Source organism: Sylvia atricapilla, chromosome 3 (assembly GCF_009819655.1).
Source record: "Sylvia atricapilla isolate bSylAtr1 chromosome 3, bSylAtr1.pri, whole genome shotgun sequence".
NCBI classification, from domain to species: domain Eukaryota; kingdom Metazoa; phylum Chordata; class Aves; order Passeriformes; family Sylviidae; genus Sylvia; species Sylvia atricapilla.
In genome coordinates, this window is record NC_089142.1 from 60,892,124 (window position 1) to 60,919,810 (window position 27,687).

General features: G+C 39.9%; 1 protein-coding gene across 1 annotated transcript in view; it reads left to right on the forward strand.

Annotated features, from left to right (window-relative positions):
• The window catches only part of SYNJ2 (synaptojanin 2), a 65,881-nt gene that overhangs the window by 24,842 nt on the left and 13,352 nt on the right, over positions 1–27,687 (forward strand). The window contains exons 5-18 of the mRNA XM_066315533.1: positions 3,975–4,058; positions 5,835–5,896; positions 8,678–8,774; positions 11,752–11,924; positions 12,333–12,414; positions 12,644–12,793; positions 12,891–13,056; positions 14,907–15,098; positions 17,238–17,322; positions 18,597–18,737; positions 21,646–21,838; positions 23,501–23,659; positions 23,867–24,023; positions 25,926–26,043. Of these exons, the coding sequence (XP_066171630.1) occupies positions 3,975–4,058; positions 5,835–5,896; positions 8,678–8,774; positions 11,752–11,924; positions 12,333–12,414; positions 12,644–12,793; positions 12,891–13,056; positions 14,907–15,098; positions 17,238–17,322; positions 18,597–18,737; positions 21,646–21,838; positions 23,501–23,659; positions 23,867–24,023; positions 25,926–26,043 (1,859 nt within the window). The remainder of the gene's footprint in view (positions 1–3,974; positions 4,059–5,834; positions 5,897–8,677; positions 8,775–11,751; positions 11,925–12,332; positions 12,415–12,643; positions 12,794–12,890; positions 13,057–14,906; positions 15,099–17,237; positions 17,323–18,596; positions 18,738–21,645; positions 21,839–23,500; positions 23,660–23,866; positions 24,024–25,925; positions 26,044–27,687) is intronic.

The window sequence follows — 27,687 nt, forward strand, 5'->3', positions numbered from 1 at the left end:
AAGCTGAAAGAAAAACATGGCAAATTCTAACACCAGAGGTCAGAGGCCAAGTGATCTATTGTTAAGGCAAATAGGTCTTCCAAATGGGTTTACTATCCAGTTGCTACAGTGCTGTCTGATGGGAGACTGGTCTGAAAGTTCATGCAGCTGACTGGATTGGATTGTAGTATGAGCCAGAACCCTTGAGATTAATGAAGTAGTCCTCAAGTGCTTTGAGGATTTGATAGGAATGAACATTTTCCTTGGGGTACATAGGCACCAACTTGCTGTCATTTTGGATTTAAGAGATAAGACTCCACAAAGATGGAGATTTAGCAGTATGTGTGAATCTTAATGACCAAGTGTTGTCTCAAAAGTAACGGATTGTTGTTGAACTTCTAGAGAAAAACCAGTATGATCTTCTTGCCAATGAGAAAAGAAAAGCAGGGGACAGGAAAATTCGGGACAAAAGGCATTTCACATTTCTTTAAGTTTTTTTTCTTAAAGAACTGTTCATCTTTTGTCTACTGCCTTAGAATAAGGGAAATGGCTCTGCCAGAGGACAGGGTAATAAAGTCAAAACTAGAAAAACAAAAAGTGGAACAGATATGTGCTTGTAGAAAACATGACATTGTGCACAAAAACTGATCAAGGCTGTGAAGAATATGAGGAAAGAAACTGCACTTGTCCATGCATAAGCAACAAAGTTGGAATCTTTTATTTATGAGTGTAATGTCAATCTAAATGTATGATCAGTGCTTATTTAAGATTTTAGCAAATAGTGTGTGTGACTGCTAAGATTATATCCATTCCTGATCTGGAAAGTTGTCTTAAATCTTTAAAACTGCTCGCTTAACAAGTCTGCTGGTAGGAAATCTGTTGCCACTGATATTGTAAGATCAAGGGACATGTGCACTAAACGGCAGTGTAAGGATCAAGGGTCATGTTTCTTGGAGTGGTAAATGAAGAACAGTGGGCATTACTGAAATTGAGGGAAGATTTGCACAGTTACAATGCTTAATGAAATGGTTAGACTCTGTTTAGGAAGGAATGACTGGCCCAAAAGTAATTTTAATGAGTCTCCCACTCATTAAAAAAGTATTAGGTCTTTTTCCAACTTGCTGGCAGCTTGGAAGAAAATAATTTTGGATTCATCTGGGTCATGGGAATGAGGTGAAAAGATTGTGAAAGACCAGAGGATTGCTTCAGCAAACAGAATGATGAGCCCTGTAGGAGAACAGGAAAAAAAAAGTACTTTCTTGTGAATGACTATGTTGGAGAAGCTGTGCTCCCAGTTCAAAAACTTCATGTAATTTCTAAAGGCTACATGGCAACATACATTAAAAATGCCTGTTTCTTTAAAGTGCTCTGCCATCAGAGGGGAGAGTCCTGTATTAGACCCTATTGACAGAGGGTGTCCCAGCTCATCACATCAAGGTTTAGGCATCCTGTTTAGGTTACAGGAATGATTGAATAGTTTCAGTATTTTGGTTGTTGTTCAGTTCTCCAAGTGGACAGCTCAATGGAGCAGAAAACAGAAGAGATAATGGGTCAAAACTAGTGAACAGAAAATATGAGTGATACTGGTGACAAACATCTGTTAACTCACTAGTAAGTGGAAATAGAGCATCTGTTAACGCAGAAATAAATGTTTGGTCAGTATTTTTCTTCTGTATTTGGCAAGAAGAAAGTAGGTTATATGTTCATGGTCTGTAACTGTGGAAATGCTTTCCATTTAAACTGTAACTCAGAAGGATGTTTAACTGCAGGTACTGAATTAGAATTACTGTCTGTTAATCAGTGGGTCTAGAGATTTGCAGCTGGATGTCTAAAAGAGCTGGTCAAAATAGTACTTGAGCTGTCAGTTTTGCATTGAGGTGTGAAAACAGGGACTTCCCAGAACACTGTAAAGAAAATTGATCCTCTGTATAGCAAGGTGTTTGAGTGGCTGCCTTGTACTTGAGGTAAAGCTTTGCCTGTATTTGTCATCATTAGATGTTTAATTTCTGCTCATTAATTGCTAAGGTGATGATTGTTGTCAAAATTTTAACCAGGCCAGTCCTGAATCTCTTTTTTGCACAGATTCATGTCCTCATCATCATTTAGTATTAGCCAGGCTAATGCTGGGGCTGTAGTAGTGCTATTAATTTGCCTTACATTGGAATGAGCTTATATGGGTCCATGGCTGTGAGTGAAAAGATGATTCAAGTGTATAGAGGTCTCTGCTCATCTTGGCACGACCAATCTCAGGGAGAATGGGATAAAGAAGAAGAAGATGGGGCTACTTATTCCTCTCGTAGTCCAGCTGCAGGAGGAATGAACTCTTCTGAGCACAAATGTACAAAGAAAAGACACACCAGTGTGTTGCCATGGTAATTAGCTACTGCACTCAGTTGCCAATAACGTTCAGAAAACTTTACTGGGAGAGCATGTTTTAGAGCCACATTACTCAAACTGTGACACAGGCCTTGCAAGAAAGCTTCTCTGAGCAGCCTGTCTCTTGCAGGGGGTTAGGATGCTAGGATGGAATGTTAGGTTAGGATGCTAGCAGGGTGCTAGGATGGAATGTAACAGAGAAAAGGGTTCTTAATGCTTTGGTGAGAGGTTAAAATATCAAAACATAGTTTTGCACTACATCTGGGCTGGCTATCCTTCTAGCACTGATGTTGTGTCCATGATGATGCCACTTAGATCTTTCATCTTAGTGAAATGGAGACAGTTTTAAGTGCTCTGCAAAAATATGGTAAATATTAGATAAATGTTTTGTCACCAATTTTATCTAAATACCTCTTCTTTTTTTCACACATGTAGCTCTAAAAACTGTAAATTGATAATGCTTATGAAGAGGAGAGGTCAAGTTCAGACACTTTCCCTGAGCTAGCCATTGGCTACATCTACTGGCAAGTCCAAAAAGACAAAACACCTCTAAAGCTGTAGAGAAATCCATTTTCATGTTCTATTCTATTTTCAGAGCTACTAGCCAGCTGGCAGCAGCTGTGCCAAATGATATGATGTGGTGAGTGCAGCTACCTGGATAACCTGGATACCATTCCTCCCCAGGGCTGCAGAACAGTCATTGTCATGCATGAGATAACGGAGATGTGTATCATGTGTATCATGTATCCCCTGTGGAGAGCAGCCAGGATTCCACTGCTAAGTATAGGCCAGAGGAGTGAGCCTGGCTTTGCACAGTTGCTCTGTGGTCATACTGAATCTGAAGATAGTACCTTTTATGCTCAGTTGACATAATGTAACACTTCGATTTGGGGCTGTGGATGGGGGTAGGCAAATGGGGAAATCACTCTTTTTACTTCATATAGGTTTGACCCAAAATCAGCTTGTTAAGTGATCATAAGAACACATAAAGGGAGAGTTTGAGGTCTGGTTGGGAAAGGAAGTGGAGAATTTGGAACCTCTTGCTGTAAGCCCCCTGGGAAGGAGGTAGATCACATTGCTGTTCACTGTATCTCAGGATGGGAGTGGCAAAGCTGCTGGTTTCACAGAGTTTTATTTGGATTCTCTGACAAGGCACAGCACGCAGTGAAATAAGAAATGGTAAATACAGCAGGAGATAAGCTTATCCCCCACCTGACGTTACCCATCATCAGTCACAAGGAGCAATGACATTTTGCACAGTTAAATTTTGTGAGAGGGACAGCAGGAGAGTATTTGCCTGGTCTTTTCGGGTGTCTCCACCAGTAGATCAAATCTGTCTTGATTGTAGGTGAAAGATGTGGTGGTGCTTTAAGTTTTCTCTTGTTTCTGTTGAGAAGTGAATTGAATCTGTTGTGATGACATGAAAGCAAATACGTTGTGCTTTGTTCCGCTGCCTGTGAGACCATGGAAAAGAGGCTGAGTGGTAAGTGGATACCGGGAGATACATGGTTTACTTTTTTTACCCTTTGAGTTCAGTGTCTTTAACTGTCAGCTGATGAAGGGGCCACAGGCTGATAGATCTAACTGCAGAACTCCTTTCCTTTATTTTGTTTTTGCAGACAATTTACTTGGATGATGATGTCTCCTCCTTTGTGCAGCTCAGAGGTTCTGTTCCACTGTTTTGGGAGCAAACGGGGCTTCAGGTAAACAATCAGAAAGTCTACCTTGCTTCTCTCTCTTTCTACTTAGAATTTTGAATTAACATAATTCTGGTGGGTTTTTTTTTAATGAGCTTCAAAACTTATTCTGTGAAAGTGCTGAGCTCTTTCATTTTAGGTTTATCTTGTAGGAAATTTTGTGGGTTTAGATAAACAGAACTATACCAGACAAATGGCTATAGGTGATTGAAGTTTAACACTTTTGTGTGTTTGAATGCCTCTAAAGGGGCCTGTTTGTAAGGGACCTAATGTTATAAACTGAAGCTTACAGCTATATCTTTGTAACATTTTCAGTTTCATTTGGAATAATTTATTCCTCTGAAATGGCCTGGTTGGCTTGATGATATTCACCTCCACAATACAATTGGAGTATCTAGGGATACCAGTGCACTATAGGAGCATGGTACCTTGAAACGAAGTGAAATGTCTGGATGATGTGTTTTTGAGATTTAAGTCAAAAGGGTGATAATAATCTAATCTGATCTTTTGTGAGGCAGAGATGTAGCATTTCATCATGAGATTATTGCATCAAATTCTGTGGGTTACATATGGTCTATGACTTGCAGTTTATATACAGTTGTAAGCCCAAGTAATAATCTTCCTAGCACACTTTGCATTCTTTTAACAGTGGGATAAGCTACTGAAATGAGTATGCACTAATATTTGTGTGTGTTAGTAGAGAAAGTACATCACATAACTGTTTTTTTAAGATACTCAAAAGGCTATGTGATTTTTTTTTATCATTAAACTAGAACCGATTTACTTATTCAGAGGCACTGGATTTAGCACAAAAGGAAATGACTAAAGGATCGCTGTTGTCTGTTAACATCATCCAGTGCAATGCTTCCTCCTTTTAATAAAGCAAGTTTGTCCTTATGATTGTGCATGTCCTGCCCATAGTGTAGCTGTGTCCAGCACTGTTGTTCTGTATGTTACAGAGCCATCGAGCATTCCCTCAAGTATTTTTGGGTAGTGGGTAATATCTCTAGTTAAATGGAATTTTCCATTTTTTAGTTGGCCTGGTTTTTTTGCCTAATCTGGATTAGATTATGTACTCTTACTCCTTGGCTATAAATGTACTGGCACTAGCGTTAGAAAGAATTGCAGAAACCAACCTCATGAAAAACAAGTAAAGGTGATGAAGTATGGGAAACAATGCATGATCCTATACATATTTAGGAGAGTGGTTTTTGGAGAGGAAAGAAGTTCTCTGTAATAATGTGGTAACAGTAGCTACAATTCAAAAGGAACTTGAGGCTACTGTTGTTGACATCCATATCAGAAGACCTGTTAGTTTGATAGTATGGAATTTCGTCTTTCATATTTTTGAGTCACTGTTCTGGCACTTTTGAAAGAAGTCAGAATAAATAACCCATGGAACTGGCATAAATGCAGCCCTCTCTACCAAGGCAAGGGCAGTGAAAATGCTAGGCTTGCAGCATACTCATGTGAGGCAGTGTGTGCTGTTTGCAAGAAGCTGGCAAAGAGATGTGATTTGTTTGGCCATAAAAAGATGTGTAGGTATCCCTTTGCTTAATGGTAATTGTGTTTTCACTTGTAATTGTAAATGTTGTCTGATAAAAGCTGGGGCTTTTGTGTTAAGGATATTATGTGTGGGGGTGGTTGGAGTCTGTTAGAGATGTCTGGTGCTGTTAAAAAAATGTTTTTCTCAGAAGGAAAAAGGGAGACATCTAGTGACTTAGGACTCTAGCTGTTTAAGAAGTTTTTTCTCTTTCTTGGTCTTCTAATATTTTATTTTAGGTTGGTTCCCGCCATTTAAGGCTTAACAGAGGTCTGGAAGCCAATGCACCTGCCTTTGACAGGTAAGTTTCATTCCACTTTGGCATCAACACAGCAGCCTGGCATGTATCCAAGGTTCCACAGCTTTGTCTTCCTAGAAAATCTTGATATGTGAAACATCTCTCAGATGATATGGCAAAACCCCAGGTGTGGCAGATTATTAAATTTGTTTACTTAATTTATTTAAATTTACTTAATTTAAATTTTTACTTAATTTTGGGTGGTTTTTCCTTGTTTTCAGTGGTAATTGAAATAATTTGGTCTTCCAGCTTGTTTCTGTAAAAGTTTAGAAATACAGAGTGATATGCAAAAGAAAGGTTTGTGCAAACCTTTGCCAGCAAACAGATGTGAGTTTACACTTATGGCACACAGAATATGTGTGCTTTACCACTCTAACAGAAGTAGTTAAAGAGTAACCACTGCTTTCCGTCTGTTCTAGATCTGGTCTTCTCTTCATTGTTTTACTCCTACACAGAAATAGCAGTGCCTTATTCTGTGACCAGTATTCTATGATGCTGTTATGCTGATGTTTTCTATTTTATGCAAATACTGGCTTGTAAACATTTTTAAACCATGAAGACTCTGTTTGTCACCTGGAAACTAGAAAAAGACATGCATCAGCTTGATTCCTTTGAATGTCTGACTAGGAAATGCTATCTCTAAGGGTGTATTTCTACTGATATTCATGGGAACAGTGCCTGAAAAGCACATGAAGAATTTGGTCTGTGGGAAATTTTCCCCTTTTAAGTGCTGGTCAAGTGATTAATTTCTGTTTTGGTTTGGTTTTGATAAATCAGGTTGTATGTTGATTTTGAGTCAGGCCTCTTTATTACCGTAACTGTTAGCACAGGACATTATTGACTGTTAATGGTTTTGCAACACTGGAGACCCCAAACAGGGATTAGAATCTAAAGGGGCTGTGCACCAGAGCAGTTTCTGCTCCAGAGGTTCCTGGCCTACAGTCTCCAAGCTTTTAAGGCTCTTAAATCCTGCTGAATTCAAGTGCCTTTGAGACTCTTGGTCTCATGGCCATCTGGTGCTGTGATAACTTGCCCTCCCAGTGTCCCTGAAGCTCCATCCTTAGAGGTTTGCATTCCACAACAGAGGTATTTCATGTAAGAAGAAAGTGGTAACTTATTTAGCATCTTCTTGTACTGCCCATGAAATTGGGAGTACCTCAGGAAGGAGCAACTTTGTAAGACTTTTTAGCCCTGACCCTGATACAACTGGTGAATAGCTTTCTCCTAAGAAAGGTGAACATAAGGATAAACTTGCATTATTACTTCTTTCCCTTGTGCCTGTAAGTTATATGAACTTAGTGATCTCTCTGCTTACTGATCTGCAAAAGGCACTCCCTTGAAAATGGGTAAGGAATAAGTGGCTGCTTATATGGAGAAGTACACTGGAATTTAACAACCTGCTACAGTTTTTCTGACACGTTCATTTCGCCTGTTACATTTAACCATGTTGTGAGAAATGGATGGTAATCTTGTTAGATATTTCTTCATCCTCTGTCTCTCTCCCTGAGAAATCCACAGGGAGCTTTGCTTACAGTATCCAAACAGGTGACTTGAGCTTCAGTAGCTGTAAGGAAATAACACTGGCAGAGAGTGTTGATGCTGGGATCAGAGGGGTGCAACTATATGGGATGAGCTGGCATACAGAGAACTGGTTGCAGAATCAAGAATGCACCAGAAAATATATTTAGCTGTGTTACCTGAAGGCTATGCTGGTGACTTTTCTTTTCTCCCCTTCCATGGTTTTCTGTGTAATTTATTTCTGGTTGAAGGATTTGAAGAGTAATGCCAGAAGATGTGTGCTTGCTGTTTTTCTCACACTTTGCCAGTACACACTACTTTGCAGCATGTAGTAACTTCTCATTTTTGTGAGTGTTTATTTTTCTTATCTGTTTCCATCCAGCTTCCTCTTAAATACTACTACAGCATTGTCTGTACATGATGGAAATCAACTTTTAAGATCTAATTCTTTCTTGATGAGCCAGCACAGCTTCTGCAGACCATGCATGCTAACTTGAAAAAGATGTATTGAGGGGAGAATGGGTGTGTCAGCATCTGGCTAAAAACTCTTAACTTGAGAGTCCCTAAATGTCAAGCTTCAAGATTTTCATGGCATAGAACAAAAAATCCAGCCCACTTTATTTGTCCTATTTTGTGCTTTTCCTGCAGAATCTGGGCCAGACAGCTTGGCTAAAAGGACCTTTGTTCTGATCCAGTGCAGCAGTTCTTATGATTACTCATCTTCCTGCTTGATTTGAGTTCAGAGTGAATGTCTCCATGTTGCAGTAGCTCGGAGATATTTGAACCCTGTCACCTGTGATGTGTGTTTGGACCTCTCTGGCCTTGGCACTGGAGTCATAGGCCCCATTGCTGCCTCTCACACTTAGTAGTCTCAGCTCTGCAAGATGCCTGGCAATTCCTGTTGAAGTGCAATACATTTCCTCTCTTCTTGTCTTTTCTGTGTAGTTCCCAGGCTAGCAGCCAAGAGGTAGGAGTGTAAAGGGCAATGTTCAAGCTAACAGTGACATAAAATATTTGGGGCTTATTTCCTAAGACACTTCTTTCTTTAAGTTCAATACAGAATACCGTATCTGTCAATTGCATACTTTCAACATTTTTACTTTAATAATTGATTGCAAGGAAACAGAGAAAGATGTCTGCAGGTGGTGTGGCTAAGACTTCCTGCTGGATGAAACAACCAGTGATCTCTACTTTGTATTTTGAAAATGGCAGTAGGCTACATAACTTAGTTTTGTTTAGTACCTATTATGGTTACTTTTGCTGTAGGCATATGATGCTTCTGAAAGAGCAGTATGGAAAACAAGTGATCGTTAACCTATTGGGAAGCAGAGGAGGAGAGGAGGTGCTCAACAGAGCTTTTAAGGTAAAAGCAATAATTTTCATTTTAACTGCTGATTTCCCTTGAGCCTCCATGTTCTTCCGTTTTCCTTCTGGCTGAGGAAGTGATGAATAGTATTTCTTTACCATGTCACATACTGAGAGTAGTGTTTCTTGGTTTCATGGCTTAGTTTCCAGCTCTTCCTTTCTGCTTACTTCTTCATACATTTGCATACATTCTCTTTAACCAAACTTAAAAAGGAATTGCCTGAATACTCCTAAGGATAGTTCACATTTGCAAAAGTGAATCATAGCCAGTTTTGACATTGTATGTAGCCAGCTATGGAGTCAGGGGCCCCCTGGGATTGCCAGAGCTGGCTGGGGGCCAGGCGCTGAGCCTCGGTCACTAAGCACGGTGACTTAGCATCACTAAGCTGTGATAGTAATGGGAAATAGCTATCTAGCACTGATTGTGTTGGGAATTGGCTGCCTGAGCACCAGATGGCAGTTTGGTATATGAAGAGAAATTTTACTGGCCCCTAAGTGTTCCCAGGCACAATTAATGTAACTTTTCACAAGCTGAAAGCAAGGGTGTCAGGCATTGTAGAACTAAAGCTGTGCTGCTTTCTAGTGTGGTATTCTTTTTAAAACTAGTGTGAACTTAAAGCCACAGATTAGCACTGAGTGAGATTTTGCTATAATTGCCTGAATCTGGCTAGGGGTTGATGGAAGTCTGCCTCCTTAAGTCCCTGTTGCTTTAGCAAACTGATATAGATACTTCAGAGATTATGTTCCTAAAACTGATGATCAGATGATTTAAGTACACACCTGTAGTAAGTGCCATGTATATATCATTGGTAAAGAATTATATGAGCAGTTCTGAGCTGAAACATTTACTATGTGAAACTAAGCAAAATAAAAATTGTGGTTAAATAATAGTGCGTAATTTCTATCCCTCTTTGTTGCAATAGTAAACTATTACAGGGAGTGTCAAGTTTTTTGTCAGTTTTTCTGTGTGACCATTTCCTCCTCCTGCAAAGGAGCTGGGAAGGACTGTCTACTTCCCCAGCATAAAATGCTGAAGTGAAGATCTCCCCTTGTACACAGGATGTGGCCAAAGAAAGTGTTTAATGACTTGAACTTGCAAGGCAGTTGAAGGCACAATTGCAAGGCAGAGGAAGGCACACGTGTGAAGTCTGGTCCTGGTTTCTCTTTTCAGCTTCTGACTGGATTTCTGCATGACACGGCTAAGCCTCTCTAAACTTTTAGTTTCCCTCTCTTTAAAATAGTTTTTCTAGTTTGTTTTGTAAACCCCACTGAGATTTAAAGGTAAAAGATAACCGGTTATGAAATGCTAAAATAACTTACGTAGATAAAAATATGGCATTTGTTGATAATTTGATACTGATATTTTCTCAAACTCTCACGTTCTTGAAGATCATGTTCTAGCCAATATCATGCAACGAGACATTAAGTTGGAAACCGGGCAGCTCTAGAATAAAGACCTTGCATTGATTAATTTACTTTTGTTTTGCTTAAATTGTTACATTTTTGTCTATTCTAAAGGTAAATAAACTCTAAAAATATCCTGTGAGCACAAAGAGTTTATACTGAAGTCACTGAAAACCAAAGGTTTCTATTAATTCAGAATGACTCCTTGGTCATTTCTTTACCTTTGTGTTTTTAAGAAACAGCTGTTAGGAAAGAATAGAGAGTCAATTTTACTTTGATGATTTTAAAGGGCTTGAATTAAAAATAAAGTAATTCATAGGAGTGTGATTAGGGCTGCAAGCTTGTCTCCTGTCATTAGTTTCTCCATCTTTTTTTTGCTTTTATTTCTTTCTCTTCTCTCCATTCTTGCTTCAACCTTAGTAATTCTAATCGGCATTGGTTCAAATTATTCTTGTAATTATTGCTCCTGGGCTCTCTTAATCAGAATGTCATGGTTACCATTCATTTACTGTTCATTATGCATTACCTGAATCAGACCAGACCAAAAATCAATACTGCTCCTAGGAAATGCTGTTCCTTCCATAAGCATTCCCTATAACAGATGTAATTATGTTTACAGTAAAAGCAGGGCCATAGTGTAGAGTTGCAAATACTCTGACAATAATTTACACTGTGGCAGTGGGTAAATGTCATCCTCAAGTGCATTACTAGTGCCAACATCTGTCAGGGCAGATTGGGGTGTCAACAGTAACAATCTAATGAAATACATTTTACAGGTCTCTTTCCAAGCACTACCTTTAAATTTCTTTCTGCAGGAAAGGCTTAATGGCTTACTCAATACAATTATGCTGGTGTAACTGCTACATGTACACTTTTAATGTATTATCAGATTTGTTTTGTCCAGTATGTGTCACAATGTAAGTGGAGAAAAGTGTCCAACTCTTGGGATGAGAATGTGCAGCAGGGAATAGACAAAGGCTTGCATAGTTTGAGTTGATGTAATAGTCCTCTCTGCCTTTCTTCTGGAGACAGGATGTATTACTGTTGTATCTGTTGCAGATACCTTAATGAAATTTGCGGTGATTACGGAAATGCGTGTGAGGTCATTGAAATAGGAGATGAAATAGCGAGGCTATTTGTGCCTCTTCTTTCACTTCTACAGTTTACCACAAACACTTCATAGTACATTTCCTGGGATGTAATTGCTTACTTACTTCCTCCCCCTGAGCCCGCCTAGAGCATTGCTAGTGCTGTCCACCTCATGCACAGAGGTAGCAGCAGCTCCTTGCTGCAGGGCTCCCACCCACTAGCCAAGGCACAATTCTGATGTATACTTTGCAGTTACAGTTTGAGTTCCCCTGCAGGAAAATTGGGTTATTACAGTCAGGTTTACTTCTGTGAAGAAAACAAACGGGGAACTTCAGTTGCTTTTTTCATGTCTGGCCTTTCAAATTTCCCTACGAACTATGTGATTAACAGTCAAGGCTTATTAATTATAAAAACATGGTGGTATCAATCCTTACATGTGGCTTGAGCAGGTTTTGTTTTCCTTCATTCTCTTATCTGAACAGAAACTGCTATGGGCCTCTTCCCATGCGGAAGACAGTCCCATGATAAACTTTGACTATCACCAATTTGCAAAAGGTGGGAAAACTGAGAAACTGGAAAATTTGCTGAGGCCTCAGCTGAAGTTGCACTGGGAAGACTTTGGAATCTTCGTAAAGCGTGAGCATGTAAGTCCACGGTGAGTGTCTTGCCCCTCTGTCCCAGTGTAGCCAGGCATTGCTTGTCCTGGCCTTCCCGGGTTTCTTGCAGTGCTTGGACCATGGCCGTAAATTGACTGTCTTGAAATAAAATTTTGAGAGAAAGTGTAGTCTTGGTGCTAAATCAATGATTTGACTTAATTGCATCTCCATGGTTTCAAATCTGCAAATGTACTGGTGCATGGATTTGCTAATATAGTGTTCCAGATGTAGTCAAGTAATTAGATGTGTTAATGGAATATATTGTGCACAGTGTGCTTGCACCGTCAAAATGTGGGTGGGTATATTCAGGCTGAACATTTCATGATCTTGTTCAATCAACTCATGATTAGATGTTATTTTAAAATGTACCATTTTCTCCTCCCTCCTCTTGTGTTTGATTACCAAAGTCTGCAGACAGGTACTTTTCGAATGAATTGCTTGGACTGCCTGGATCGTTCTAATAGTGTCCAGTCTTTCGTTGCACAGGAGGTGAGTTTGTCAGAGGGCCTTCTGTGGGACGCCTGTAGTACCTACATTGGCTGTTCCATGGGAAAGACAGGAAAGAGGCTGTCAGTTTCAGTTACGTGGGTCTGTCTTGCCAGTTCTATAGTACGGAATGGTGCTGGCTGGAATACTGAGGATAAAAAGCAAAAACATGTTTTAAAACAATGTTGGTTTCTTTTTTGTGTTTTTTTTTCTCCTTCTGCACCTAATCCAGATACTGTTTGCTCAATTAGAGAGCCTTGATTTGAACTCTAAACCTATAATTGAGCGCTTTGTGGAATCTTACAAGGAGATGTGGACTCTCAATGGTCAAAATCTGAGCAGAGTATTTAGTGGCAGTCGTGCCGTTGAGGGGAAGAACAAGGTAAAGAAAAATGGCAAAACTCTTTATTTGCAAGAAAAAAAAAAGGTCCTGTTTATGTGTCAGTGTCACTTGCATTCATAATTCCTGTCTGCTGTAGGTTGGGAAGCTCAAGGATGGTGCCCGCTCTGTGTCTCGTACCATCCAGTCAAATTTCTTTGATACAGTAAAGCAGGAAGCTATTGAGTTGCTGCTCATGGGTGACTTCTACCGTGAGGAATATGCAGACAAAGGCAAGATGCTCATGGACCAGACTGCACTGCTGGGTAATGCCAGTCTAAACTCTTCCCTTTGCTTTTGTATCTGCTTTTAGCTGTCAGAATTGTACCCTTTTGACCAATAAATCAATAAATAAGCTGCTTTTGCACAAATCTGTTGTTTAAAGCACCACTTTCAAGTGACCACAGCACAACTGTTGTGCTTATTTCTCATATTTTGTTTTGAACTTTTGACTATGTTTTTCTGCTCTTTGATAGTGATATTGTCTGACAGTTTAGAGTTGGACCAGAGGGAAGGATTTTAGGGCCATACTCCCAGTCTGTCCTATCTGACTTTGTCTTGAGGAAGTCTCTTCAGCCCAGCCTTTTTATCTCTTTGGTCATGTCTTTGCTGTTTGCACATACTTTCAGCCATTTTGATCTTTAAAGGCACATCTCTGCTATTCTAGTTCATTTCTTGCTTTATTCTGGGCCCCGTATAGTCCATAGCATAGACACATTTGTTTGCACCCATCTAGAATAAACTCACCTCTCTCTGAGAAGATATTTATGTGCAAAATATTGGATAATTTCACCCACAACAAGTATTGGTGGTCAGTTTACTCCAGAGAACCATTCAGCACCACTTCAGTCTTGGGCTTGTTGCCTGATGTTGATCACAAGGAAAATATAGATTACTTCTCTATGCCTGACTGCCAATGCAAGTTGAGTAGTTAAAGATTAACTCTGCCTCATTTGCTTAGACAGCAAAAGCACGCTGCTTATTTTCTGTACTCAGCAAAATAAGTGACTATAGCAGGGTTTTTCTGAGGAGTTCCTACCAGGCTAGAGAGCCATGGCAGTGCTAGATTTGTACTGGTGTGAGACTGTGCTGCTCTCCATCTTTCCTTCCACATTCCAAACTTCTAAGGGCTTTAGTTTAAGTTGTAACTTCTGACATGCTTGATTGCTTGCCCTGGTCCCAGGAATGTGGTGTGGTATAGTGTTGTGTTTTGGATTTAGTATGAGACTAGTGAACAAGTGAGTACTTGTGTGTTGTACTTGGTTGCCAGCTGAGTTTAAACCACAGCAGGTTGGTAACATGCTGAGGGTTTTAGTTGTTGCTGTATAGTGTTTGTGCTAAGTCAAGAACTTTCCAGCTTCTCATGCTCTCCCATTCAGAAGGCTGGAGAGCTGCAAGAAGCTGGGAGGGAAAGCAGCCAGGACAGTTGGCTCCAAATGGCCACAGGAATATTCCATACTAAATGATGCCATGCTTGGTATATAAATTGGAAGGGGGGAAAGCTGATTGAGAGCTGCTCCTTTGGAACTGGCTGGGCACTCTGCCACACTTGTATATTCTAATTCTATTATCCTTTTTATTTTTTTTTCCTTTTCTGTCACATTAAACTGTCTTTATCTCAATCCATGAGTTTTCTCACTTTTACTCTTGTGATTCACTCCTGCATTTCACTGTGGGGGCAGGGAGTGAGTGAGTGGTTGGGATAAGCACTACTAAGCACTAATTGCCCATTGGGGTTAAACCATGACACTGCTGTAGACTAAACTGAAAAGATTACGGGAGATAAAAGAATTTTTTGCTTATTACCTGAAGAAGTACAGAAAGATATAAGTTGAAAGCGAGTGACCAGCCATTTCCTAGCTTCCAAAGGGTGCCTGGTTTCTGGAAGAGAAATTGCTGACATCAACCCCAGTTACCTTGTAGCTATTGCCATTTCCATAGGAGTTATTCCCTGCCTTTTGTATCATTGTTGCTGGGATAATGTTTTTGTATCATTGGTGCTGAGATATTGTTATTGTTTCGGAGTGACTGTGCTGCTGCAGTGTGGATGATTTCTGTCCTTTTACAGCACATTCTTCTTTTACACATCATCTTTCTCTCTCCCCTCTTCTGTCAGTAACTCCAAGTATTTTGAAGGCCATGTCAGAGCGTCAGTTTGAATTCACAAGCTCCAAGCGTGTTCGTATTGCCACGGGGACCTGGAATGTGAATGGGGGAAAGCAGTTTCGAAGCAACATCCTTGGTACCAGTGAGCTGACAGACTGGCTTCTGGATTCTCCCAAGCTCTCAGGAGTTTCAGAATTTCAAGGTAAGACTTCACAGTCAAAATGTGTAAGCAGTATTTGCTGGCATCTCTAGAGACAGTGAGTCAGGACACAAGACTTGATCAGCCTTTCAAAGGCAGCACATTTTGGAGGGCATTTTCTGTCAGTTCTTAGGGGTGTGTTCAGCCCCTCCATGCTTTTGCTGCTGCCCTGCAGAAATGGAATGGTGCATGAGTAGCTCCTGACAGTCAGAGTTCTTTGAACAGTCCACGTGACTGTTTCAAACCTCCAGCAGGTCAGAATTTGGAGCTCTCTTTCATGCCATTGTGGGATGTATCTGCCTATTCTGCACCCTGTATGTAATTTTTTTCTTCCATATCTCTGTTCTTTGTTCTTTATCATGAGTAGGAGCTACATGCTTAGGTGCCATCAAACCATCTCCTTGGTCTTTCATCTGGAGTTAAACGTATCTATACAATCTGGACTATGAGTTTCTCTGGAAATGTTACTATCAAAGCCTTCAGACAAAAATATTTACTTTGTTGTAGGTGATGTTTCCTTTCTTTAGCAGTATAAAAAACTCATGCTTGTGGCTTGATGAAATTGGCTGCTGAATTTCTTATTTAGGGAACAAGGTCAGGTATTGTAATTGATTTATAGATTTCTTTTTTTATTATTAAGGTAAATGAAAAAGGAACATTCTGTCATTTAAAAATTGAGTGGTTGCAAAACTACAGCAAAATCCATGATTTTGTTGTTACAGTGGAACATTTAGTTTCCTGCAGGCATCGCAAGCATAGTCCTGTACCTAACTTTGTAGCTCAGGAATATATTCCTCAAGTCCTTGGCTCCCTATACAAGTTGTCTTATTTGAACCCCTAGTTCCTGAGTGGTATGTGGTTAGGTGGAGACCAGTGTATCCCAAGCAGCCTAGGTACGTGATTAGTCCAGTCTAGTCTGCTTCAGAAACACTTCAGATGTGTTAGTACATGACTGTGCCCATAATACTAAAATTTGTTGAGAGCCTGTCATGTGTTAGCCTTGCCAGACCGTCCCCTGAGAGAACCAGAGGAGCAGGGCTACATGGAACAGACAGCTGTGACATGGTAGGTCTGAGCAGCTCTGGAAGAGAGCTGAGTTATGTGAGTGGGCAGGGCTAGGGTGTGACCATGCAAATATCTGTATCCATGTTAATGTCAGTGTGGTGCCTACACAAATGGACAAGTGTTCAAAGACAGATTTCCAATATTATTAATGGGAAATAGATGTGACAGTGCCTGTCTGGTTAAACCAGTAAAGGAGGCTAGCTGTCATGCTAGTTTCACCCTTGTGTCTGCGCAGAGTTGCTGCATATTTTACTTTTTATTTGTGATTTCTGAGTGAGATCTTATTTAGGTTCCTGTGTTTGTCTATATTTAGATCTTCATGTTGAATTAAGTTACTGTCACTATGGTCATATGATACTTTAAAAAAAAACCAAACCCGACTCTTTAGGCAATGGACAGACCTAATGAGTCAACAGATTTGCTTCACGCTATTTTATGAGAGCATCTGATCTTTGGTATTTCCTTAGAGTAATATTCACATAGCCAGGAAAGGGAGGGTGGGGGTCACTGTGCACTAGGGTGATCTAACCTTAAATAGAGGTGATCTAAGAAGGACTTGGAAGAAAGAAGGCAAGGAAAAACTTCAAAAGCGTCCTTAAACTAGATAAATTTACTAAAGGCATTGGGATGGAGGTGACATACTGGTGTGTATGTGACACATACACAATTAAGGACAGTTAAGTTCAGTTACATAGGAATCTGTGTCAGAAAGGAAGAGCACGCTGGGTAAAATGACAAGCAGAAAAGAGATGGTGAGTAGTGAGATGTTGTGGCTTTAGTGATGAGTGGGGTGCGGGAGTGAGATCTTAACACTGCTACAATATAATGTTCTGTTCTGAACTGCTTCCTGCAAGAAAGATGGAGACCAACTGGTGGGAGAAAAGCAGGAAAAAATTCAGAGGAACTGCAGGGGATGTTTTATGAGATTGGATTAAAGGAGCTATGAATATGTATAGCTTGGTAGGGGATACACAAGATAGAACTACAGGAAGGATCTCTGACAGAAATTGGAATACAAGTCATTAGAAGAAAAAACAAAATAGTAATTCTGTTATGACTTTTCCTTCCTGCCAACAGATGATGATAGCTGCCCTCCTGACATATTTGCAGTGGGATTTGAAGAGATGGTTGAGTTAAGTGCAGGGAATATTGTGAATGCCAGGTATGTAAAAAACCCTCCAAACAAACAAAACACCACCAACAAAACCCCCTAATCAACCAACCTAAAAACGCAACCAACCAAAAAAACCCTACAACTGTAAACAAACCAAACCAAACAAACAAACAAAACCCCAACACAAAGAACATATCTTCCCCAAAAGGAACTGGCCGTAGTAATTTCTATGGTGACTGGTACTGAATACTCCCTTCCAGATCTGTTGCTTGCAACCATAGCTGGAAATATGTTTCCCACCGCCAAATGTCACTGGGATGGTGTTGAAAGTGCTGTTTCTCTGGCAACCTCTGTACAGTAAAATACACTGTTTGCTAAGTCTTTTAAATCTTTATGTTGGCAGAGAAGAATTCTGATGGTTGTGATTGATTTAACACTTGTCCTTAAAGCCCTTTTTGATGTTGGAAAAATGTGCTCAATGACCACAAACTTAATTAACATTCATGTGGGAATTCTAAAATTGTCTATAAATGTCTCTGTGGCTAATTGTATTTGTGAGAATTGTGGCTAGAGAAGAAGTTAAATGCAAAGCCTAAGGTTGGCATGTCAGCATGTGCAGTAGGGTGTGTTGTGTTTACTGGTCCTTGTGAATCTGAATGGAGGTGGAGCGCTGAAGATCATGTTTCCCATGCTGATTCATCAGGCTGGCCAGTTAGTTGTCTGTTTTGGGAATGACAAGTTACAGCAGTGCTTAGTGTGGCTGCTGGGCTGGCAGTATATGTGCATGGATATGTTGACTTTGGAGAAAGGAAAACGTTAGATCCGCTGAAGTGAAGGTATATGCAGCTATTCACAAACCTTAGCTGAGAACAGCCAACAGCTGTGAGTAGCCAGTCACCTTCCCCTCAGGAAATCCTGAGCTCTCTCTGCTGTGAGCATAGGAAATCTTACAAGTCATGAGATTGACATGGAAATTTATTTTTATCATTATGATTGCAGTAATCAGCTTCCAGTTATCCCCAGTGAATGGGTGTATCCAGTGTCATGTGAGTGTGGATGTTTATAAGTGTAGTAGACAAAATCCCTCACACATCCATAAGCAGAATAACTGTATTTGTGTGCTGTACCTGGGCTCACTGACCCTGCTGACTCGAGGATGGCTTACAAGGAGGTATTATTGGTCTCTGCCATGCATTCTACAGCACTTCAAGTTCTACAGCCTAATGGGATGTCTGTAAACCTAAGGCACAGTTAGTCTGTTCATTTTATTGACTGTATGTGGTTTGTTTTGATTCCATTAAGTGATTTTATGTTTGTTCCAGTACAACGAATAGAAAAATGTGGGGAGAGCAGCTTCAAAAAGCTATTTCCAGGACTCATCGCTACATTCAACTGACATCAGCACAGCTTGTTGGTGTTTGTCTTTTCATCTTTGTGCGACCATATCATGTCCCCTTCATCAGGTAAAAAAAACACCAAACCAACCAACCAAAAAAAACCTCCACACCCAAAAAAACCAGTAAACCAAACCAAAAACCCCCAAAAAATCACCCTCAAAATAAAACTAATCTAACAACAAACCCCAAAACCACCAAACAAAAAAAAACCCCAAACCCCTGAAACCCAACCTGTGTCTTCAGTAACATCTGGTGTTAGAGTGTGGCCAGAGAACATGGCGGGAGATTGCTTATCTTGGTGGGAGTCGTGCGTACCTGGGTTCTGGTCTCTGCTCAGCATGGAGAGGAAGCATGCTTCCAGACAACAATAGGCTGGGGTCCGTTTCCCTGGGTAGCACAAAGGCCAGGCAGCCTCAGTGCTTTCCTCCAGGGAGCTGAAAAGCCAGGCATGCTCCAGGTGAGCAGGCAGGGTGCAGCACCTTGTTTGGGTACTATCTTTCTGTGAATGACCTGGGCTAGTAAGTCCAAGAGTGTCTGCAGCAAATAAAGGCAAGTGCCACCTCTGCCTGAAGAGCAGGTTTTATTTCTAGCTCCGTCCATGATGTTTCCTTATGGAAACAGGGGTAGTTCTAGACCTGAAAATAATAGTGGAAAGAGACTTAATTTTGACCTCTGAGATTTTATAGAAATGAGATGTAAGAGAACCTATGAAGTGTTTGTCTTTCCTGGAAGTCATGAGAACCAGAACTGTGTGCCCAGTCAGGAGGGTGCAGAGCTGTGTGTCCTCTGCTTACTAGCTCAGCTGTCCCTAGAGAGTGACCAAACTCCTCCTAGAGGATTGCCAACTCTTGGAAATACTTGCATTAAAATGCCTTTGCTATAGACAAGGATTATGCAGGCTAAGTGTAAAAGAATTCTGCAGGCTAAATGTAAATGATTAGGAAGTGAATGATTAGCCAAAACTATCTTTGGGTCTGTATTACCTTAAAGCCCTGAGATCTAAACACTCCTCTCTGCCCCATATTAGGACACTGACTGGCCCACTGCATTTTGTGATTAAAATATCAAAAGCTGCCTCTTTCTTCCCTGTGATCTCATATCCACTGAAAACCTCAGAACAGAGCTTGTGCAACATCCGGTGCTGTAGGCCCGACAGAGCAATGCAATCCAGCTAACTCTGATGGTCTTGCATTGCTGCTTTCCAGTAATCTTTCCTCAAAATGATTTTAAATAATACTTCTTTTGCTGCTATGAAGCAGTCCAAAGGAAAGTGTTTCTCTCAGTTTTTGACTTTTCACCCAGCTTACAAAATATTTGGGTAATCCAGTAGGAAATTCATGGAAATCAGAAGCAGAACAGCAAAGTGGTTCTGTTGCAATTGTCAAACTGCCAGAAATTGGATGTAGCCCTTTGAAACGCAAGAGAAAAAGGGAAGGGTTTGATTTTAGTGACCAAGTTTCATCATTTAATGCAAATGTGTTGCTATGTGAGCATAATCAAACCCAACCGGTATGCTTGCATTTTTTCCCATGTCTGGATAAGGAAAGGAAAAAATTATCAGAAGTACCAAAAAAAAAGCTTCCGTGCTCACAGATACTGAAGAGGTTTAGACAAAAGATCAAGAATAAATAAATAATGAGATTTATAGATCAGTGAAAGGATTGATGAAATACAAGCACTTAAATTTACAGTGAGTTATCTCACATAACCTTTGCCATGAACGAAAATCAGTTAAATACCAGTCAGGAGGTGGGTAGGCAGGCAGCAGGAAGGGAGAACTTTAGAGTGAAAACACGTGCTTCTGTAGAAGTGCTTGAAACTCATTGTTTCATAGAAAACTTTGATGTTCCTCCTTTGCTTCCCCGAGGGTGTCTCCTAGTGGTGTGCTGCTGTCTGGAAAAGACAGGAAATTAAAGAGGGAGGCACAAAAGATGGGGGAGGAAGAGAGAAGAAAATTAAGGGGATGAGGAAAGGAGACCTGTAACATCTTATATCATTTAGATCACGAATTTCTGAGAATAACTCAAATAAGACTTAGCAGTTTTCTGCACATCCCTTCTGAAAATCAGTAATATTCTAGTCAGATCTGCTTGATGTTTTCTCTGGAAAGTAAAACATTCTCACTGGGAAAGACTTGCATGGTGCTGGGGTTGGCTACAACAATGATCTCATCATTTACTTATCTGATCAGACAGCCGTGCTTTGTTCTTGGAGTAGCCTGGCTATTTTCAGGGAGAAATTACCCTGAGAGCAGGTGGTCTGCTTTATCAAGTTATCTCTCTGTAGTGAAGTAAGTGCTAATCATCACATTGAAATACTAAGTAATTAGCAACATGGAGACCTTAAGCAATTTGTCATCAGTCACAGAATTCATTTGAGAAGTTACATATAAATAGTTGTATCAAATCATCTCTGATTTTATCACATCTGATTTAATGAATTATGGGTTATGATCTATTGCTCTTTAATTAAATGGAAAATCCATCATGAGTTGTGAAGTTGGGTTTCAACACATATGAACAGTAAATTCATATTTATAAATTGTTAACTGTCTGAAAAGCAGATTCCCATATGTTCAAAAGAAAAAGGAAGCATAATAGTAAATTTAGTTATTGTCACTATTTTAAGGATCATGGTAGAGGTGAACTTGGAAAGTCTATTCTACAGAAATTCCCAGTATTTCAGAAATAAGTTCTTGCTGGTCTGCTTGGAAGGGACAAGAAAATGAGAAAAATATTTTCAGATAGTTTTTTTTTTTTTCTGTATTGTTGTACTATACTTAATTTGAAACACAAGTACATGAACATCTAGAAACTAAAAGATGTGTCTAAAAGCAGCAAACTTTCTAGAGGGGAGAAGGTGTGGCATTGTAAACTGGCTTTTCCCTTTATGTTGCAGTCAAAGTTAATTGAATATTTGTCCCTGAAGCCCTTTACTCTGTTCTCTTTCTATTTTTTTTTTCTTTTTAATGCAGGGATGTAGCAATAGACACCGTGAAGACAGGAATGGGAGGAAAAGCTGGGAATAAAGGGGCAGTGAGCATTCGTTTTCAGTTCTATAGTACCAGTTTCTGCTTTATTTGCAGTCACTTGACTGCTGGGCAGACTCAGGTGAAAGAGAGGAATGAAGATTATAAAGAAATCACACAGAAACTCAGCTTCCCAATGGTAAGTGTAGATGTATGTGTGCTAAAAACATTGGAGATAAAGGTGGTATCTTTACATCATGAAAGCTGCTCTCGGGCTGCCTTTGATGACAGGTCATCAAAGAAGGAATCTCAATACCATGAAAGAAAATGTTAAAGAAAATGTTAGCAAATAAATAAATAAAAAATAGGGAAGCATGTTTCACAGAAGACTAGATGCCACCCAGTATAGCACTTTCTTTACAAAAGTACTAATCCTTTCAAAAATAGAGTTGCCCCAGTGCTTGAAAAGTCCTTGGCTTTATGCAGTTAATCTCTAGATGACTGTTGTTAGAACTGGAGGGCATGATATTGATAGCTCTTGCTGGCTCTAGTTAGTGAGAATTCCTGAAAGACCATCCATGCCATTCAGTGCAGCTGTGCCTTGGCTGCTTCTGGTCGGGTGTGATAGATACGTTCTTGGGCACTGACACGGTACCCTCTGTTCCCTTAGTTTTGTCCTCGGGAATGTGTCACTATCAAGGAACTGCCGGCTTCCCTCAGAGCATGGCAAGTAGGCACCACCAGTCTGCATGAATAACTTTTCCCCTAAATTGTGTCAAATCAATCACCCTAGTGTTTTAATTCCAGCTCTTCTCAGGCCAGTAGACAACCCATGGGATTTGGTAGCAGGGCTCCTTTGTTTCTCTTAATGTTGATTGCTTTAATTTACACAATACCTTGTTTCTTGGACCTCTCTGGAAAGGCCCTAAGCCAGGAAAGGATTGGGCCAGTTTGTGTATTCTAGTTAGTCAGCAAAAAATGGCATTTAGGTTGCAAAGCATAAAATTTTACGTTCCTGTTGTTTGTAAGGTTTTGAGGCTTGGCACATGCAGCTTATCAATCAGTTGGTTTATGTGGGAGCTAATGCTGACAGACTGGACGTCCTGCAAAGGAGATCTATTCCAAATGGTCATAAAGTTGTGCTTATGGTAGTTTTTCCCTCTAATTCCTCGTTAAGTATTTGATGTCCTTTACACTTAGAACAGTTGAAGGTACCTTGTGTGTATAATGCATATAAAGAGTGCCCTCTAGCGCTGTGACAGCCACAGTCTGGAACCTTTCCCTTCGGAATCTCTGGGGTTTAGACGTTTATAGCTGAACTGGAAAAAAAAAGACTGTTTAGAGGGTAGGATGCTAAATTTAGAACTGGAGTGGATTTTCATTGACGTTTGATTTCAATACCTTTACAAAACTGTGACGTGCACACAAGGTCGAATTTGGAGCTTGTTCTTACTCAGGAGCTTGTTGCTAAATTTGCCTTGGTACCAGAAGCACATTTTGTGTTATATTTAGAATATGCAAATATATGCATGTGAAATGTGTTAGAGAAACAAATATGTATTTTGAATATTCATGACAGACAAGTTGTGAATATAAAGCTAGGTTCCAGCTTAGACATACCTTCAGGAAAGAGGGGTCAGAGTCTGACATTCTTGTTTACAAAATTCTGCTCGGTGGGGTGCTGAAGACAGTGAAGGAACTATTCTATTTTAGCACAAAATTACTTTTGATAAATAAATTGTGATGAGTAGGTCCAGTATTTTGGTAATTCAGAGAGACTGAATGCTACATTTCAGTGCATTTTAAAGGTGTTTTCATGAATGTGATTTAACATTAACAGTATTCTGTACCTCAAAACTAGGGGCAGAACATGTTCTCCCATGACTATGTCTTCTGGTGTGGTGATTTTAACTATCGCATTGATCTAACATATGAAGAAGTCTTTTATTTTCTCAAACGTCAAGACTGGAAGACACTTTTGGAATTTGATCAACTGCAGCAGCAAAAATCCAGTGGAAAAGTAAGGCATTTTCTTGAATAACTGCCTGTTGGATGTGTCTTTCTTGTTCCTTGAGAGAGTGAAGAAGTTGTGTTTTCTGACCCTTGTTTGTAGCACTTGAATGTAGCAATTGGTTTAAAAATCCGAACATTGTTTGTGAGGAAGTTGGTATGTCACAGTGGTGCCTTCCTCATCTGTAACTTAAAGAGATGCTCTTTATTTAATTAGATTTTTAAAGACTTCCATGAAGGGACTATTAATTTTGGACCAACATATAAATACGACGTTGGCTCGGAGGCTTACGATACAAGTGATAAGTGCAGAACCCCAGCGTGGACTGACAGAGTGCTTTGGTGGAGAAAGAAACTGCCCTTTGAAAAAACAGGTGCGTAGGATCCTCCCTTATCTGGAAGTTGTTTTAGAATTCATCTAGAACCCACTTATGGGGATTTACTGTATTGAATGGGGCTTTACTCAAGCAGATGTTCTTTCAGCTTCACTGGATTAAGTGTCAGAGATAAAGAAGCCCCTTTCTTCTTGTTGTGTGAACAAAGGCTTCATGCTACAGATCGAAAAGGTGCTGGGAGCTCACTGAGGAACTGAAAACAGCTCAGCTGTAGTAATACAGAAATAATTCTGTCGTTTTTCAACAGAATTATTAGTCCACATAAAGTTTCTGTGTTATAATGGCTAGGTTGTTAAAACTGCTTTCTCAGTAAATATAGAAACATTTTTCCGTAATTTCTTCTGTACTGGTAATTCTTAGGACTATTTCTGCTAGTTTATAGAATTGGGACAGGTCTCATTAATTAGTGCTTATAAAGTACTTTGAATTCATGAGTGGCCAACACAACAGAAAGGTTGTTTTCACTTGTTATTCAGAAGTTACAGTTAAGAAATAAGAAGTATTTATTTTCATATCCAGGGATAGTTTTCATAATCATTCTCTCAGTCTGCAAGAACATCAGTATAAAATTTCTAAAATTTGAATAAATTCATGTTAAAATTGTAATTGCTGGAGAAATAATTTGGTCTGTGCCGGCAGATGTGGTTTTTCACATGCCTGGAAATTTCTGCTTGGAATCTAAGTCATACCATGACTATGTTAAGTGTAAAAACTACACAGCAAAACCAGGGCTATTAGGGAGTACATGCCATCATGATACAGTTATTCACTTTTATCTAAGGAATGAAAAACAAAGTAAAATGAGGAGCTTAAACCATTGAGAGATACAGTCCAGGAAAGAAAAGCTGTATGAGACATAATAATGAAATTAAAACAGCCCTCTTGTGCTGTTTTCATTAGGAGAAAGAACACCCTTCAGCATTTCTGATGCATATTCCTTATTTTGCACGGCAAAACCTGCCCCTGGGGATCTTTAGCAGCTGGAGTACATACATACAGCACATAGGACCTAACTAGCTGGTGTCCAAGAGTCAAGGCAGGCCCCTTTCTCTAGAGTTTGTAGGCCTCCCACAGCTGGCTCACATGGGTCCATAACTGACTCATATGTTCCCAGCCCTGCTAAGCTTTCTTAGTTTGCTGCCAGAGTTCCTCTCCTTTACTGCTGGCAAGGCTCTTCTGCCTCCCAGCTCTTATTATGTTGCTTCTTATTGCTGTTAAAGGCTTAATGACTTTTTCTTATTGCTGTTATACGCTTTATGAGAAGAAAGTGTAGCCTCAGTGTGAGTGATTAGGAAGAAATGCCATATTCCATATTAACTAATTTTCAGCTTCACAGGAAAGAGGGACAGCATTATCCATTTATTCAAACAGTGACCTAAACACTTCCTTGTTACTAACAACAGTAGAGTATGTCACTAGCATAATGTCTGGAGCACTTTCTGTCACCTTAATGGATTGCAATGGAATTATTTGGAGGTTGGATTTGGATGGGTTTGGTTTGTCCTATCTCTTGTGTATTATTTCTCCAATCCTGTGTAATATTCAGGTAGAAGGCAAAATACTAATATTAAAATACTAAAAATACTCTATTAACCCGTGTTGTACAGATTATTGGGTGACATTCAGGCCAACAATTTTGCAGGTTTCTTACTCTACTGAACAGCTGTCTCAGTGGCACTCCCAGTCCTTTCTCTTTTTTTTTTTCCTTTTACTCCCTAATTTGTAAATCTTGTAGGATACAAGCTCTTCTTTGAATTATATATACACAAGAACAGAAAACCTCCCACTACTAGGTCTTTATTAGCTTCCTAATAAAATAGTGTTTAACTGTTAGTAAAACTAGATTTGAGTGAGTTTTAAATCATGTTTTGTGCTGCATAGCTGGAGAGATCAATCTTCTGGACAGTGACCTGAGTGCTGATACTAAAGTCAGGCACACTTGGACCCCTGGAGCTTTGATGTACTATGGAAGAGCAGAGCTGCAAGCATCTGACCACAGGTAACTAACCAATCAGAGAGAGCTTAAAATGTGCCAGGTGAAAATGTGTCATGCTGAATTACACCTTCAGAGTGAGGGACCAAGTCTGATTAAAAGAGGAATTACATCCTTATTTATTGTTCAGTATCTGCTTGATGGGTTTTTTCCTCTCATGGTGAGTTTCATACCGGAGTGGCAAGTATCTACAGTCATGTATTTCTTTTTCCTGCACAGTGGTTGCAGCAGGGGTTAGATAAGTTGCAGCAAGAGGTATAGAAAACAGAGCTTTCTGTTGCTTGGTTTTGGAAAAGCCCTGATACCTAAAGAAGGTGCTCTGATGGATTTCCACTCAGCTTGCTGCAGGAGAAGAGGAGATTGGGATTGTGTGGCCTGAAGAGGTGTAAGTCAGGCCACACAGGGACAAGTTTGGCCTCTTCACAGCGCTCAAGTGTGGGGCTTCTGTGCCTCCTTTAAAATGGAAATGGGAGAAGGCAGAGAAATCAAAGGCCAGTGCTTCTGGTTGGTCTGTATCATTAACTTCTCTTTAGTGATATGAATGACCTATCTTTAATGAACTTGTTCTCTGCTTCACTTCTGAGAAACAAATTCTGTAATAAATACACTTTGAAAGGTCTCTTATATTCAGAATATTTGTCTCACCCCTTTCATGCTTTGTAGAAATGCTACAGTATAGCTCCTCCTAGCAGTGCTCAGTGACCCCCAGTAGCTGTCTGTGCTCCTGGTGGTGCTCTTGCATGCCAGGACTGTTCTGTATTCCTCTATAGTAATGGAAGAACATGCCTCTTGCAATCAATTTCTCTGTGTCAAGGCTCTGACATTGCTGTGTTCTGCAAAGCACAGTGGAGCTGCTGCTCTCATTATATAGGACCCTGAGGATGCAATCTGTGAAACATGACTGTTATACATGGTTTTCTACTTCAGCAAACTTGACTCCAAAAGCTACTTTTTAATTACAGTCAGCAGGTTTGCTTTCCCAAGGTTTGTGCTAGAAAAAGGGCATAGCTGTATGTTTGTGACATGGAAATGCATTATTATTCACAATGCTTATGGAAATAGTTAATGCTTCCCATACATTTTCCCCTTTTATTATCCCTTTCTAGCCCTGCTGTTGTTGTTTTCGTATGTTCTGATAATGTGTATCCAAGAGCCAGGTCTATTGCAAGTAGAAGGCAGCAATTTTGACCCAGTTGTAAGAGCAGCTGTCCCAGCTCTGTGTGTATGTGCAGGTGAAAATCTGAGATTGTGTATTGCACCCACTGAGATGAGATGAGTTTTGCTCTTTCGGGCAGCTCTCTCATATCTAACAGACAGAGAAGTAATTTGTAAGAAATGGCTCAAGAGGCAAGTTTGCAGTGTTGGCTGCTTGTCACGTAATGGATTGGCACATATTTGCTACATGACAACATTGCATATTTAAAATACTTTGTCCTTAGTTTTTGGAAGAAGAAATGTGGCCTTGTCTAACAGAAAATACTATATTTCCATCCTGATTTATAGATGCTCACTCATTATCAAACAGCTGTTTGATAATGAGTGAAGTATCCTGATATTTTCAGTCTGTAGGTTAGCTGTAAGTGCTACATACAATTATTTCAATTCACTTATGTTGTGTCTTCACTGTTATATTCAGCTAATGCAGGACTG